This window comes from Symsagittifera roscoffensis, chromosome 1, assembly GCF_963678635.1.
Source record: "Symsagittifera roscoffensis chromosome 1, txSymRosc1.1, whole genome shotgun sequence".
NCBI lineage: Eukaryota > Metazoa > Xenacoelomorpha > Acoela > Convolutidae > Symsagittifera > Symsagittifera roscoffensis.
This window is the reverse complement of record NC_087062.1, coordinates 12,187,418-12,202,173: the sequence shown is the minus strand read 5'-3', so window position 1 is coordinate 12,202,173 and position 14,756 is coordinate 12,187,418. Positions and strand designations below refer to the sequence as shown.

At 35.0% G+C, this 14,756-nt stretch overlaps 1 protein-coding gene across 1 annotated transcript in view; it reads right to left on the bottom strand.

The window, feature by feature from the left end:
• Positions 1–14,756, bottom strand: part of LOC134857317 (multidrug resistance-associated protein 1-like) — a 57,546-nt gene that overhangs the window by 26,096 nt on the left and 16,694 nt on the right. Inside the window, exons 9-14 of the mRNA XM_063873709.1 lie at positions 13,826–13,957; positions 8,432–8,554; positions 5,985–6,188; positions 4,075–4,169; positions 2,821–2,951; positions 159–364 (exon numbers count right to left, since the gene is read on the bottom strand). Of these exons, the coding sequence (XP_063729779.1) occupies positions 159–364; positions 2,821–2,951; positions 4,075–4,169; positions 5,985–6,188; positions 8,432–8,554; positions 13,826–13,957 (891 nt within the window). The remainder of the gene's footprint in view (positions 1–158; positions 365–2,820; positions 2,952–4,074; positions 4,170–5,984; positions 6,189–8,431; positions 8,555–13,825; positions 13,958–14,756) is intronic.

Here is a 14,756-nt window from a genome sequence, read left to right as displayed (position 1 = left end):
TCCCGTGGCGCATTTTTCACCCGAATGTCGCATTGACTTCAAATATTGAATAACAAACCTCATATATTGTTTTTTTTTAAGTGGAAATTCAGAAAAAAACCTAGTAAAACCAATCTAAATCAAGTTAGTTAAAACAATTGAAATGAAACTTGGCCAACCTTCGGATTTTTGTCCGTCGTGAGCAGCTGATCTTCTTCATCGCAATTTTTCTCTTCCATTTCTTCCGATTTGACACCGTTTTCCTGCTCCTTATTGCTTTTTTTAAACTTGACTGAAAGTGGAGACCCATTTTTGGGTTTGCCGTCTTTTTTCTTGTCATTTACATCCCAGATGAAAGAACAGTTTTTGAGCTCAATCGCGTTTCCTGAAGAATACATCCGAACTATTTATCAATACCATTTAATAACAAAAGATAGTTACGATACTTAAGACTTGAAAATACCCAACCTTAGCCCTTCTAACCATGCACTAAGTGCAATTGTTATCATCCGGTCTCCATTCACAATATTCTAAAAACGACTAGTTACACCGAAAAACTTCTGGTTATGAAAGTTGGGTGGAGGTGGAATTGGAATAAAGCCCTTTAAACAATTTCATCGGTTTTTTTCCAGTCCCGCTTGATTTTTACTAAATTACGATTTCCTAAATGCCATCATAAAACATAGCCGACACACCAAGAAAAGTATCAAGGAATTCAGTAAAAAAAGCACAAAAATTGACTTTTTGAAATATTCGAAATCCAAAAAAAATATCACGCTGAAGCTCTCTAAATTTATGATGAACATTTATTCTCTGCACGTTTTCTCTGCAACTATCTAAGATATAGCGTTGAAAAGTTCACACCGGCTATGTAAAACTATTTGGAAAGACGGATCAAAATTTGAAAAAGGGGTTAAACAGCCAGTATATCATAATCAGTTTCAGTGATGTCCTTCATGTGGAAACTTCCTCACCAACAACACGAGGAAATTGAATTTATCGACTCAGATGAGCCTAACTTAGCCCTTATATCGCGGAAATGTGACACAAAAGAATAAAGTGAATACTTGGTCCGGCGTCACTAATCGGCATTATACTTATAAGAAACTTCACGCGCTGATGATCGAAATAAGCCAATGAAAGAACTGTTCCAGCCAGTTTTTTGGAAACATGACTCTGCTTTGATCTACGCACAAAGTTCTCATAAGCAGTTAAGTTTTCTCTTAATTTTGTCCAATTTTCTGCTATAAGCACCTAAGACCTTTTAAGGCTTGTTTTGTGAAAACAAAAACGACCGTTTTTTGACGCCGGACCAAGTATAAGGTATAAGTTCTTTCCGCGGTATAAGGGTCAAAATAAGGCGTCTTAAAGTTTTCTCACTCAGATTTCTCGAGCTTCGATTACGCTAGCTTTTTTCAATTAATTTCACTTAATCATGTGTCAAAAGTCATTCCTATCAGTGAACTGACCGCTTTAAGCGGAAGCGGCCGGAAAAAGCGGTAAACCAGTTGAAATAAGCGAAAGCGTAATGATTTTTGTAAATGCGGCAGAAAAGCGCGGCTCATTTTCAGAAAAGCGATTATTCACACATAAAAATTTTGCAGAGCGCTTGTCGAGTTACTTATTCTCGCCCATTGTCAAAATCAACAACCCACTTCGTTTTTGGTCGACTTATCCAGAAAGCATACAAAACTTTGTTTTCAACGCACTTTCTGTGAGCCCTGACACAGGTACTGTCGAGAGGCTTTTTTCTGGCAGCGGAAACATTCTCTGAAAAAATTGTAAACGCTTGGGCGCAAAAGTTCTCGAGAATCTTCTGTACTCTTAAACTAATTGATTTAATTCAATTAATATTTCCTTGTTTGTTTTCTTTAAAAGCGGATATCTATAATTTAGAAAAGCGGTAAAAGCAAAAAGCGGCTTAGAAAAAATCGGAAGCGGCGAAAAGCGGGTTTTTCATAAGCGGTCAACTCACTGATTTCTATATCACAAACAGCGGCAGAGAAAACGACATCAACGAAGGAAAAATTCGTTCATTTGCTCGTTGACATCATAAAGATGCAAATTCTGTGTACCGTGCTTTTATTTATACGTAAAATGGCTTCACTGCGTTCATTGACACTTCACTACGTTAAAATTCGATGCAAATAACCATGCAAAAAACATCACATTTTAATTTTCTAGCATACAAATTCCGCGACAAGCAATCATTAGTTAATTGTTCTGACCATTTGAAAAATGGGGAGGAACTTTGCATTCGCGTGGTTTAGTTTTTTCTTTTTGTTTTCCACACAAAATCAGGTACCACAAATAATGATCGGAATGGGTCGAGTGCTATAACATATCAAAGCATTTAACAAATTTGAAAAACTTACTGGTCGAAAAAAAGCGGTTTGAAATTTTGGATGTTTTGGTCTAATTTCGGGCAAATAAGGTGAGCGAGGCTTACAATAGGCTTACATTTATGCTTAATTTATGCCGTGAAAATTCAGTAATTGAGTAAAGTTAATTTTTGAAGTTAGTTAGCTTCATTTAGGTTTTTTATTTCGTTCTTCTAGTCATTTTTCTCTTAAAAAAACTGATTTCCAATTGGCATATTTTACTATGACTGCCGAAAATACCTAAGTTCTATTCATTCGTTCAGACCTTTTTTATCACACCACGCAGAAACAAACAACAATGAATTTAAAATGCACAGTAATCGACTATCCTTGTTTTACATTGTAGTTTTATGAGGATATGTTTCTACCCTACTTGTGCAACCACTCATCACACTAAAAAATTGATTCTGAATGAAAGTGTGAAGTGGGAGCGTGGAGCTGAGTAAAAAAGAATAACTGCCTTTAGTGTGTGCCCTTGAAATGGCGTCTGTCTGCAGTTCGTCCAGGAGGAAGAAGTTAGTCAGTCTGTCCATTGCCACTTTGGCCTGCACCAGCTGTGAAATGATCATCGGCAGCACAGACATCGGGAACCTACATTCGGCAAATATAAAAATTACTCAGAGGAGAAGCGACTTCATTCGTTTATCTCTGCAGATAGTTTAGACTTAAAACCGGTAGACAATTGCAAATAAGTAACAATAACAACAGACTATTGGAAAAGAAGTGCCAATGAACTCAATGAAGGCCGAAAATAACTGACCTTATATCACTTTTAAAGCTTTTGGAACTTCAAGATACTTGTTTGCTAAAACTAACCCAATTTGAGAAAACTGGATCAATAAGTAATCTTTTTGAGCTGGGAAATAAAGAAATTGAAAAATTAAATTCCATTTTTGAAAATTAAAGTCGATCACGAAGAGCGTAACATGTCTTCGAATTATCGAAGAGCGTAACTTGTCTTCTTTTCTTCAAAAAACACCAACTAATCAAAACATCAATGCTCTAACCTCTCAAAAATGCTGGGGCATGAGAAACGTTGCATGAAGAAACACAAAAGCTTTTCCGCGGTCCCATCCTCCAACAGCAATAAATATCAATTCAATGGTGAACCCGATTAAATTGAGAAAATATGCTATATTAAAAAGGGTAAACTGAAGGACACAAATAGTCAAAAACAACTACATTAAACCTAGACTCACAAACTCCCTCTCAACAACGCGTGGTTGACAGAGACGCATAAAAAATCAGCAGACATTTCGAACCGAAGACATCAGCAGACATTTCCAAAAACTTGCACGCATTTTGAACCGAACTAATTTTTTATTTTTTCAAGAGGTGAAAAAGCATTTCGTATACAAAAGCAGAAATATCACAGATCTGGCTAGGAGAAACTGAGCCTTCGTGAGTTTCGCAGCTCACTTTAAAATATGACTTAAGTGATTTGACTTGGGACCCAATGCTCTAGGACAATTTTTGCATATTCCGTTCCGTTCCTTTTAGCAAATGAATTTCAATTTGTTTAAGAAAAATCTGAAGCCTATTCACTCAAATGAAAACCTGGTCTCTACAGAAAAACCGAAAAAACACAAACCACACAATCTAACAGTTAAACACAATAGCTTGTAATAATATCATTATCACAGATTGTAATTATAGGCATATGCTGTTAAAAAAAACTATAATTGTAAAGAGCCCTCTCATCGATATGACTGACCTCAGAATGTTAAAGAGGGCGATAGAGACGAATGCAGTGGTTGGGTAGAGGGTGTTTCCAGCCAATATATAGGCAGTGAACGCAAACAGAGCAACCTAAAACACATGAACACACACATGATAATCAATGATTTACGCTTAACTTCGTCCATTTGTACAGTAACAGGTTTAAAGGTGATGTTTATAAGCCTCAGGAATTTGCCCTCATCACGACTCAAGGAAACATCCTTAAAAAATATATGACAATTTTAACAGCTGGCTTTGCTTCTATCTGTATATATATACTTGTAAAAAAAAATATATGCTCTCAAAACTTTTTGTATTTCGCGAACAAAATATTTTTGATCATTTGTGATGAAATTTACACATTAAAAAGTGTTATCAAATCGAAACACACTTTTTTCGGGCTGACGACTTGTTTAACAGAATCAATAGAATCATTTGTATCATGGTTCATACTAAAATCAAAATGTTATGCATCTCCAGCACTTTTTTAATTTTGATTTTCGTTCAAATTGTCTTGCGGTAAACATGTACTATTAGTTTTCCGTAACTCAACTTTTACTTACGTAAAAACCGCTTGCTTACGTGGTTTCTGAGAGTTTTTATACTGTAAGGCCATTTTGATCGTTTGTAATAACACTTAGCAAAACTTTGAAAACAAATCAAAACTTCGTAAAAAGTGAAATTTAGTTCCAACATGGATGTTACGTAGATGTTTCATTGATTTCACATCAAGGTATCTAAACATTACTAAAATAGATGTCACATCGATGAAACATTGATGTCACATCAATGTTTTATAATAATTAAGGGTAAAAGAATGAACATAGTTAAAACAGAGTAAAACTACGTATTCGTGCTGGTACATCCCTGAAACATGTCAAAATAATGCATTAACAATGATACCTTTCTGAATTGCAATGCAACTTCAAACTGGGGTGTTTAATATCAGCAAACTCACAATCATAAATTTACCCAACTGTCTTATTGTCTGATGGTAACCGCAAAATAAACAGCAAACTAAAAAGCTGGAACCATTTTTTTTTCAGGAAAAAACCAGGATTAAATCGAGAAGTTCGAAGTTTTGAATTTCGGAGAAAAAAAATAGACGGCCTTAAAGCTCTTTGAATTTGTAAAACAATTTATGATGGACAGTTTTCTGCTTAAATTACCCAAATTTGCGAAAACTGGATCAATAGGTAAAACTTTTATTTCGCTGGGAAAATTTGATAATTGATTTCAATTTTAAATTAGAAGTCGATCATGTTTTCGTGACCTTTACACTTTGCTGTTCGATAGTGGAGTTTGCCTTCCTTTTAACAATGGAAATGCACTGAACTTAAAAAGAAATCACAAGTCAAACCGCAAAAAAAATCAAAATTGAGCGTGAAGAAATTTGAAGGCTTTTTCACGAAAAAAAAATCAAAACTCACTACGGTGATTACTCTTAAAAGTAAATCAAACAGTGAAAAAAAAAACTTGAACATTAAAGAAAAAATTTGCGGTCTAAATAAATGTCTTCACTTCGTTAAACATGTTGAAATTTTTGAAAATACCCCAAAAAGGCTTCATGCAAAAAACTGCGGTTTATATAAAAAAAAATATCCCATTCGGTTTGTGATGAAACATACATGCACGTCAATTGTCAAATACAAACTAAGCAGTGCGAGCGGAGGGGTGTACTGTAAAATAGCACAACTTCTGTTATCAAAAATTCTGCAAAAGTATCATTGTTTTCATTCTCTGCTTATCTTCTGGAAATGCATTTTTTCCGCATGAATTGTTTTCAAATATATAGACAGAATTTGGTGCATGCCATTAATCTAATTGTGGAACAACCTTCATTAACTTCGAGCACGATGTCAAACCAAATTGCTTTTTAAAATCCAGCAGACTGGCTTCTCTTACCATATATGGTCCGCATATCCAAAAGAATCCAGTGACTGCCTGCAGATACATGGTCTTCTTGATAAACTTTATCTCACACTCTCTGATCTTATTCACTTTGCTCATGAATGCATTCTCCCACGCGTACAGCTTCAATACTTTGATCCCATTCAGAATATCAGTCAGCAGTTTTACTCTCCCGTCCTTAGCCTTCATCTGTTTCATCTACACAGAAAATATTCTAGAATATTCTCACTGATAATCTTAATAATCATAATCACCAAACAGATAAAATTGTTTTGTTTACAATTTAGTTCGGCCTGGGAGAATACTAAAAAGGCATCAGCCTGTTGGGTGGCATCTCTATCGGGTGGCTTCCGGTTCAGATAGCATTGTTCGGTTCTTTCCCATTAAAACCCTTCAGCCTAGTACCGAAAAATCATACAGACAGACGGAAAAAAATTATACCAGGGGGGGGGGGGGCAGTACAACAGTGCCGAAGTACAATAATGCCGAAAATGAAAACTTTGTTCAACAGTGCCGAAAATGAAAACTTTGTTCAACAGTGCCGAAAATTTGAATAAATTTCAACATATTAAGTGCGGCAAAAAAACTTTAGGATTTTGAGCGAGAAAATTTGCAATTTAGACGTTTTGGCGCCAAAATAATTGTTTAATTTGCAGTTGCAGAAATATTGGCGCCAAAATTGGAGTGATTTTCTTTGATAATTAGCGTCAGTAATTTCCCGCTCTTTAGAAAATGCGTGAAAATTATTCTGAAATTTTCCCGCCTTTTTCGGCACTGTTGAACGGTGTGCCGGACATCAAGCCGACGGGACTTCAAGCCGAATTGTAAAATTAGGGACTTCAAGCCGAATAATTCCTTATAAAGTCGTTAAATATGAACAATTTGAAAACTTTTTTGAAGAATTTTTGAATTTCATGATCTTTCTTCACTAGTTATTGGCGTTTGCTTATAATTTAAGCCTCCAAATGATGTTCCGGAAAGTTGAAAAGTAAAACATGTTTGAAATCATTTTTCATGTTTATAATTTATGCATTTCAAAAACCGGCTGATGTTATTAACGGATGCGAATCACAAGCGGCGCATTGTCATGAATAACGCTTATTATGGACTTAACTTGCCAAAATTTTAGAAAAGCAACATTTTGCAGATGATAAAAAAGCGTTTTGGGTTGCTTGTAAAGTTTTAATTTCGGCTTGAAGTCCCTTCGGCTTGTTGTCCTAGACCCCTGTTGAACGTCCCCTATCAGGGCGGCCACAGAAGTCGCAGGCACTGACGGCACTGATACTCGCACTGATGAAAACAAATGCCTGGCACTGACATTTTAAAAAAAGAAACCTTTTTTGGCTTTTTGACCCAACTTTTTTTTTCATTGGCCCAACTCATTGGCCGACCTTTTTTTGTGACCCAAATTCTTTGACCCAGCTAATTTCTTCTCAGAGCTACTCATACTACCTGAAAAAAAAACTTATACTGAGTACGCCTGCTTAGATTTTTGATTTTGAACGATTAAGCAACGAAGCGCGATGAAAAAATTTAGCACTGATATTCATTTGCTGGCACTGATCGCACTGACAGATCACGCTTCGCACTGATTTGGCACTGATACCGTGGCCACCCTGTATATTGTTCCCATCTGTTATCATCGCAGCTCGGTTTAACTGCTTCGAAATTATTTGGTTATATAGATATAACTCAAATTTCTTCAGGAGAAATTAGTCGTTGACTTTTTCCCATAACGGCTCTTTTCAAGTTCCCCAAACCCCAATCAAAAAAATACTAAATGAAGGTGTCTAAAAACTGTTCAAACCGCAATTTGCATGCACAAGAAAATCGATAAAACTTTTTAATTTGATAACAATGACAAGTTTTAGGACCATTTAAAACAACAATGTCAGTTTTTTTATTCAACAGAGGCGAATCGGAGTTTCGCACCACTTGGAAACATATTAGGCATTTCATCAAAGACTAAATTCATTATAAAAATGTGATATTCATTTTCATTTTTAGAAAATTAACCGCAATCTCTAGCAAGTTTTAAACAATTAACTCATTTTATTATCATTTGTTCTATAGGTATTAAAGTGACATTTACAAAGGATGATTTCGTCAAAATCTTTACCATATTTCTTAATTCACCTGACATAGTGCAGTTATTGGCTAGTTTAATGTCGACATGACAGCATTGATCAACAGTTAATCATGGTAGCAATCAATTGTTGATAAGCTATGAGAAGACTTAATACCTGAACACTAATCATTCCAACACACAGCCACCTCATTCTAAAGCCCAAAACATTCATTTGAAATTTTCAAATAAAAAAGACGACTTGCACTGCTAAACGGACTCAATCAAGCGTTTTTTGATTAAATACAGACGCCAAGCAAACGTCAACACCAAAGACAGCATTCCGATAATAAAAACAAAGAAAAAATATTCTCACCTGGAACTTTTTCTGCGTATTACCAGACACCACATTTATTGGCATCGTAAGAACCATGTAGCAGAGTCCAGCAAAAGCAGACAGGCCCAATTGCTGATACAACAAGATCATCGCCAACAGGATCTAAAACAGGCTCACGGACTGTTTTTCAGTTAATGCCAAATTGTGAGAATAAATTTGTAGTTGAAAATCTGAATTTATAATAATAATAATAATAATAATAATATTTAATTCAGTTGATGATTATTACAAAACAATATGTATATTTACAATCATCAACAAGGATTGTCTAAAAAGCCTACGGCTTATCTAGTAGACAACCTTAAACTCAAATATCAATGACAATACAGCTGTTTATGAACTTCCTTATTATCAAGCAGATAATTATCAAAAACATCGTGTATAAAAATCTTGAGTTGATGTCTCTGCAAACTTGTCACATCTTCATTCAATAAACCAGATGCAGTTATATAATTATGAATAATGGTTCTTCTAACATTTATGGAATTTTGAAAACATTTCGTTCTTTGTATTTTACTATTAACTTTTCCAGAAGCAACTCTCCTAGTGCAGTACGCCACGTTATTAGTCGTGGTACTATCACAAATATTATTGTAGCAAATATCTTTAAACAGTTCGTAAACGTGAAGATCAAATACCGTTTCAATTTTATGCAGTCTGTACTTTTCAACTGTGCTCTCTCTATAATCAATTCTAAAAATAGCACGTATTATTCTCTTCTGTATTACTAAAATTTTATTTAGATCTGTTAAGTTTGCACAGCCATAAACCAATACGCCATATTGAAGAACAGGTTTGATGTAGGATCTGTATATCAGTAGAAGCATTGGAATATTAAATAATTTTCTGGAACGATATATTACTCGACACAGTTTAGACAATTTCTTAATAACATGTTCAATATGCATCTTGAAGTCTAACTTTGAATCAATGTAGATACCCAAATACTTCGTGCAATTAACCATTTTTATGCATTCACCTTTTATATCAAGACCAATTTCTCCATTTTTCTTGCTGAAATTGAGCAGAACAGTTTTATCAGTATTCAGTGAAAGTTTATTGCAACATAAGTAATTGTAAACTATATCAAACTCGGTTCTTAATTTCTTTCCAGAATTCTTACCAGAAGTCATAATGGATGTATCATCTGCAAAAAGTGTAGTATCTAAACTAGTGCTATCAGGTAAATCATTTATGTAAATCAAAAACAGAAGCGGACCTAGAACAGATCCTTGTGGAACTCCCGTTGAAACATTTTCAAGCGTTGATCTATTATTTCCAATTTCAACATACTGCTTTCTATTAGTCAAGTAGGCTCTAATCAAATTGTTACTTTTACCCCTGATCCCATAATGATCAAATTTTTGCATCAGAATTTTGTGATCAATCGTGTCAAAAGCTTTCTTGAGATCCAAAAAGAAAGCAATTGCATCCGCTCTTTTATTAGTAGCATCTCTTAAAAATTCGGTCAGCCTCGCAACAGCCTGAATCGTAGATCGCTTAGATCGAAAACCATATTGGTTCATGTTTAAAATAGAAAATTTCTCAAAAAAATTAATGAACCTCGAATGTATAAGTTTCTCAACGACTTTGCTCAGGCAAGACAACAGCGAAATTGGTCTGTAATTACCAGGATCTGTTTTATCTCCATCTTTCAACATAGGGACCACTTTGCAAATTTTCAGTAAGTCTGGGAAAACATCAAGGTGAATGCATTCGTTAAAAATATCGGATATTAGTGGTGCAATTACCACTCCTAACTGCCTGATGATTTCATTGCAAATATCATCAGGTCCACATGAGAACTTACTTTTAAGGCTATTGATAACATCTAGAACTTCTCTGTGGTTAGTTTCAAACATTACCATTGATTGCACTTGTTTTGGCGATCTACATATCGGTACTGATGAGTAAGGTATTTGCGATGCAATTTTCGACCCAATGCTACAGAAAAAAGTATTCAATTTATTCGCATCAATATGTGTCGTTGTGTTATTTCCGGTCTTTCCTATTCCTACATTTTTAAAAATCGTAAATAAATCTTTACTGTTAGTCACCTTTTCCACTTTTTTAGTATAAAAGTTCCATTTCTCTAATCGCAGCAAGGCGTTTACTTTATTGCGAATGATTTTATAATTGACATGCGCTTCAGTCGACCAGCAGGCCTGTAGTTGGCAAAGAAGTCTATCTCGTTTAAAAATTAGTTTTCTAATTTCTGGAGTTATCCATTGTGATTTCACTTTTCGTTTTTTACCATATACTTTTAATGGAGCGAATACATCTAGGCAATCGATAATTGTTTTAATCAGAAACTCAACTTTTTCATCACATGTTCCTTCCGGTACATTTTTTAACAGGTAGTTCACATCTGCTAAAAACAATATTTTTTCGGTTGATTTTTTTAGAAAAGACAGATTACGAATAGTCAAGTTATCATCTATGTTTGACACCACGTTAATATCGGCGAAGATAATATTGTGATCACTAATACCAGAAATTACATTATGTGTTGCAACAGGAAAATTTGAAATTATATGATCAATGCAAGTACTACTACGGTTAGTAACGCGCGTTGCTTCGTTGGCGTTATTTATAACAAAATTGTAACTTTTACTTAAATTTTTCAACCCTTTTGAGCAACTATTTTCAACCAGTGTATCAATATTAGAATCCCCAACGAACATTGTTTTTGAATTTACCATCGTTTCTAAGTTGCGTTCCAGAAAACTATAAAAATGATCGATATTTATATTGGGCGGACGATAAAATACGCAAATGTTTGTTGAAGATAGAGATCCATTTTTAAGTCTAATACACAATGCCTCAATCCCATTTTCGCAAACAATATTTTCATTTATAATAAAGTCAATGCCAGTCTTAACATAAAAAGCAACACCCCCCTCCCCTTTTATTTGTTCTACATCTAGAAACTATAGGTTGAAATCCCGGAATATTGTACATTGCCAATGGGTCTGTTTCAGTTAGCCAAGTTTCCGAAAGGCAGATAATCGATAGGTTTTCGTTATAAGTTTCAATAAATCCCACTAAATTGTCAAAATTGCATCGCAAGGATCTTATATTTAGAAAAAGAAGTGTTTTATCAGCTGGCAAAGTCATCGATTAGGTTTTTAAAAATGCTAAGTATCAGTAGGTTCGATCTCACCCGCGTCCTCCTGCTCTATCACATTGACCGGCGCTTTTGCCATTTTTCCAGGTGGTGAGCTTACCACTGCGATTACATTTTCAATTAGACCACACAATTTGTCCAGTTTATCTTCCATATCAACGTTCTCTCGTTGCCTCTTCTCCCCTCTAGGTTTTCCATACATTGCATATTTGTTTTTCGCAGTACCATGTTTCATTTGGAATAACTCATTTCTGGAATAAGAAGACTCGTCGATTATCTGTGTATTTCCCTGAATTCCTGTATCCATTTTGTTACCATCTAATTCTTCCGAAAATCCGCTGGCAACTTTGTCAATCTCACCGCGACTGTTAACTGGAACCCATTTATTATTTATTCTGAGAAGTGGTTGACAATTGTTTGTTTTAAATTTCAAACCTTTCTCTTTTGCATAATTCACTGTATCTCGGTCAATTTCTGGAAGCCTCTCAACGATGAAAATATTCTTCGTCGATTCATTGTCAGTTAACGTAAATCTGTTTCGCCATACATAGTCACGCTGCCCATTGTAAATAAATTTAACAATAATTGGTTTTTTCTCTGCATTACCCGGTAAATAGTGACATGCAGCCAAATCTTCGGGTGACACTTTAGCTCCTAGAACACGATTCATAATATCAAGTACTGGTACCATCGGATCCACGCCGGATTTCACGCCAAGAAATGTCAAACATGATCGTGATAAATATCGTTCAGAGCAAAGTACACGGTTTTGAATAATTACATTGTCCTTGCGCAGTTGAGAATTTTCATACTTGAGATGCTCGATAGTATTGTCCAATGTCTCCATTCGGTGAATAAAGCTTTCGAATAATCCTTTCACTTCTTCTGGGTTTGATAAATTGGCATTCTCTAGGTGTGCACGCAATAATGCCATTTCTGCCATGTGAATACAGCGATGTGATGTCGTAAGAGAACGCGAAGCAAATCGTACTAATCTTAGTTCATTTCGTCTGAAACTATTTAATAAGTTTATCACAACAATTAGGCTAAAACTATTTAATAAGTTTATCACAACAATTAGGATTTTACAGAAATTGTATCTAAATTGAAAACCATTTATTACACAGAGCAGAAGCGAAGCCGAGCTTCGCGCCACTTGCGATGCAGCACAAAATTTGAAAGAAAAAAATCGACTAACTTCAGTTCATTTCGAGGAGTAACACGGGAAGGCAAACACAAAATGTAAACATCTACTGAACTAAATATTTATGAAATTTTTAAGACATTAAATTGAATAATTCAGAAAACTATCCAGTAGATACTTAACCCAACGTAATAACTGAAGAAAACCTAAGTAAAATATCAAAACAAAGAAACCGCATTTAGGACAAAAATTCCTCAGTGGCATCTTTAACTACGGAATAAATTGAGGTTAATTTACCCAAATGTCAAAGCAGCCTCAAACAGAGAGAGCCACCATTTCTTAGATTACTTCATTTTGAACAATGAAGATCTATTGAACATAACAAACAGCTAGAAAATTTAATATAACATGTCAACAGGTTACATGTCAATAGGAGTTTTTTTGCGTTTTGGTCGATACCGATTCAGAAAACAATTTAACTTTTCCGCTCAGAGAAGTATGAAAAGGTGCCAGAAGGTCTCGTGGCTATCTGTCAGGCTATGGTTTAATGGTTGCAAATGTGAATGTATTTGTATAACAATAATTATTGGTTTATTAGCCTGAAAACAATTTATTACACAGGCGAAGCTGCGCTTCGAAAACACTAGCGTGAACACGACAAAAATCAGCTCTAGAAAGTGCAATAAGAAAAAGTATAAATGAGCCTCGAATTCGCGAAAATTCGGCTGGCTCTAGGTTTCGATCTGCGACCTACTGAAATCACGAGAAATTGAGTCTCACGCACTAACCACTCAGCCACGCACGCTTAACTACCGATAAACACTAGCACGAATAAAGCAGCTGTGTGTATTTATATCCATGGAAGAAATATCATTCGGGATATATGATATAAAATAAAATAAATTTTTTCTGATTACTGCTCTTGAAACAAACAAAAAGGCGAATTCCCAGTAAAGAATAAGTAAATACATATCTGTTAGCTGTGAGCATTACATTCTCTTTCATTAACGTGATCAAAATGTACCACCACATATGCTACTTTATCGCACGAAACCTAAGTGCATATGAGACTGAGTACTTATATGCGATTTTGCTGATTTACCTGAAACGGTGCACTCCACAGGAGGTTGATGTAAGTCATGAGATCCATGAACTTCTGCGCATCTACTGACATCAGATTCACTATTTGTCCAATCGTGGACTCCTGACGACCTTGACTGCTCAGAACTAGAGACTAAAACAAAGAAAGGTTCAGCCTTCACTTCTTTTCAATTATACACCTCTGAGGCAATTCATAATCCCCTCTGATATTTCAGATATATCCAAATTTATTCCATCCAAGCCTCCAAATTCAGAAGTGATGGTATACAAAAACCAGAAGCACCGGAGATGGCCGATTCCCAATCAGAGGCCCGATTGTCTGCTTGGAAAATTAAAAAAGTGTTTTTTAATGGATAACGATTGGTTATTTTTAGCATCTTAGAAAAGATTATCTGGAAAAAATAGAATATAAAAGCTTCCAGCACATGAGAAAGAAATCCGCCTAAATTAATTTAGAGGTGATTGTTCACCTAACTAAAAGCTTTGGTTCTTCTTGTTTCCCCTTCACCTCATATGGCTTTTTTTCCGTTTTCCATGGAAAATTTCCTTTTTTTTCTGTCCATGAAATTTCAACAGTATTCATTACGAGTAACTGCTAAATTGACCATTATTTTTATTAGATGATCTTTCAATGTGTTAGTTTATATGGGAAATTTGCCACAGTTATTGAATGAGAAGTTCATCGGACAAATCATACCCAAACAACAACGTCCTTAAAAATTTTGTTAGCTGCCGCTAATATTTTGAAGTATCACCAGTGCTGCAATTTAAATGTTCTGTCTTACAGGTTTTATATTCAATGAAAGAAAACGAAACATAAAACGTTTGAATATATATGCTTATATTTACTATGATCAGCATTATTATCCGAGCCTCAGGTCGTTTTACCTAGAATCTCAGTCGTTCTATCTAAAAAATTTTTGCGGAACTAG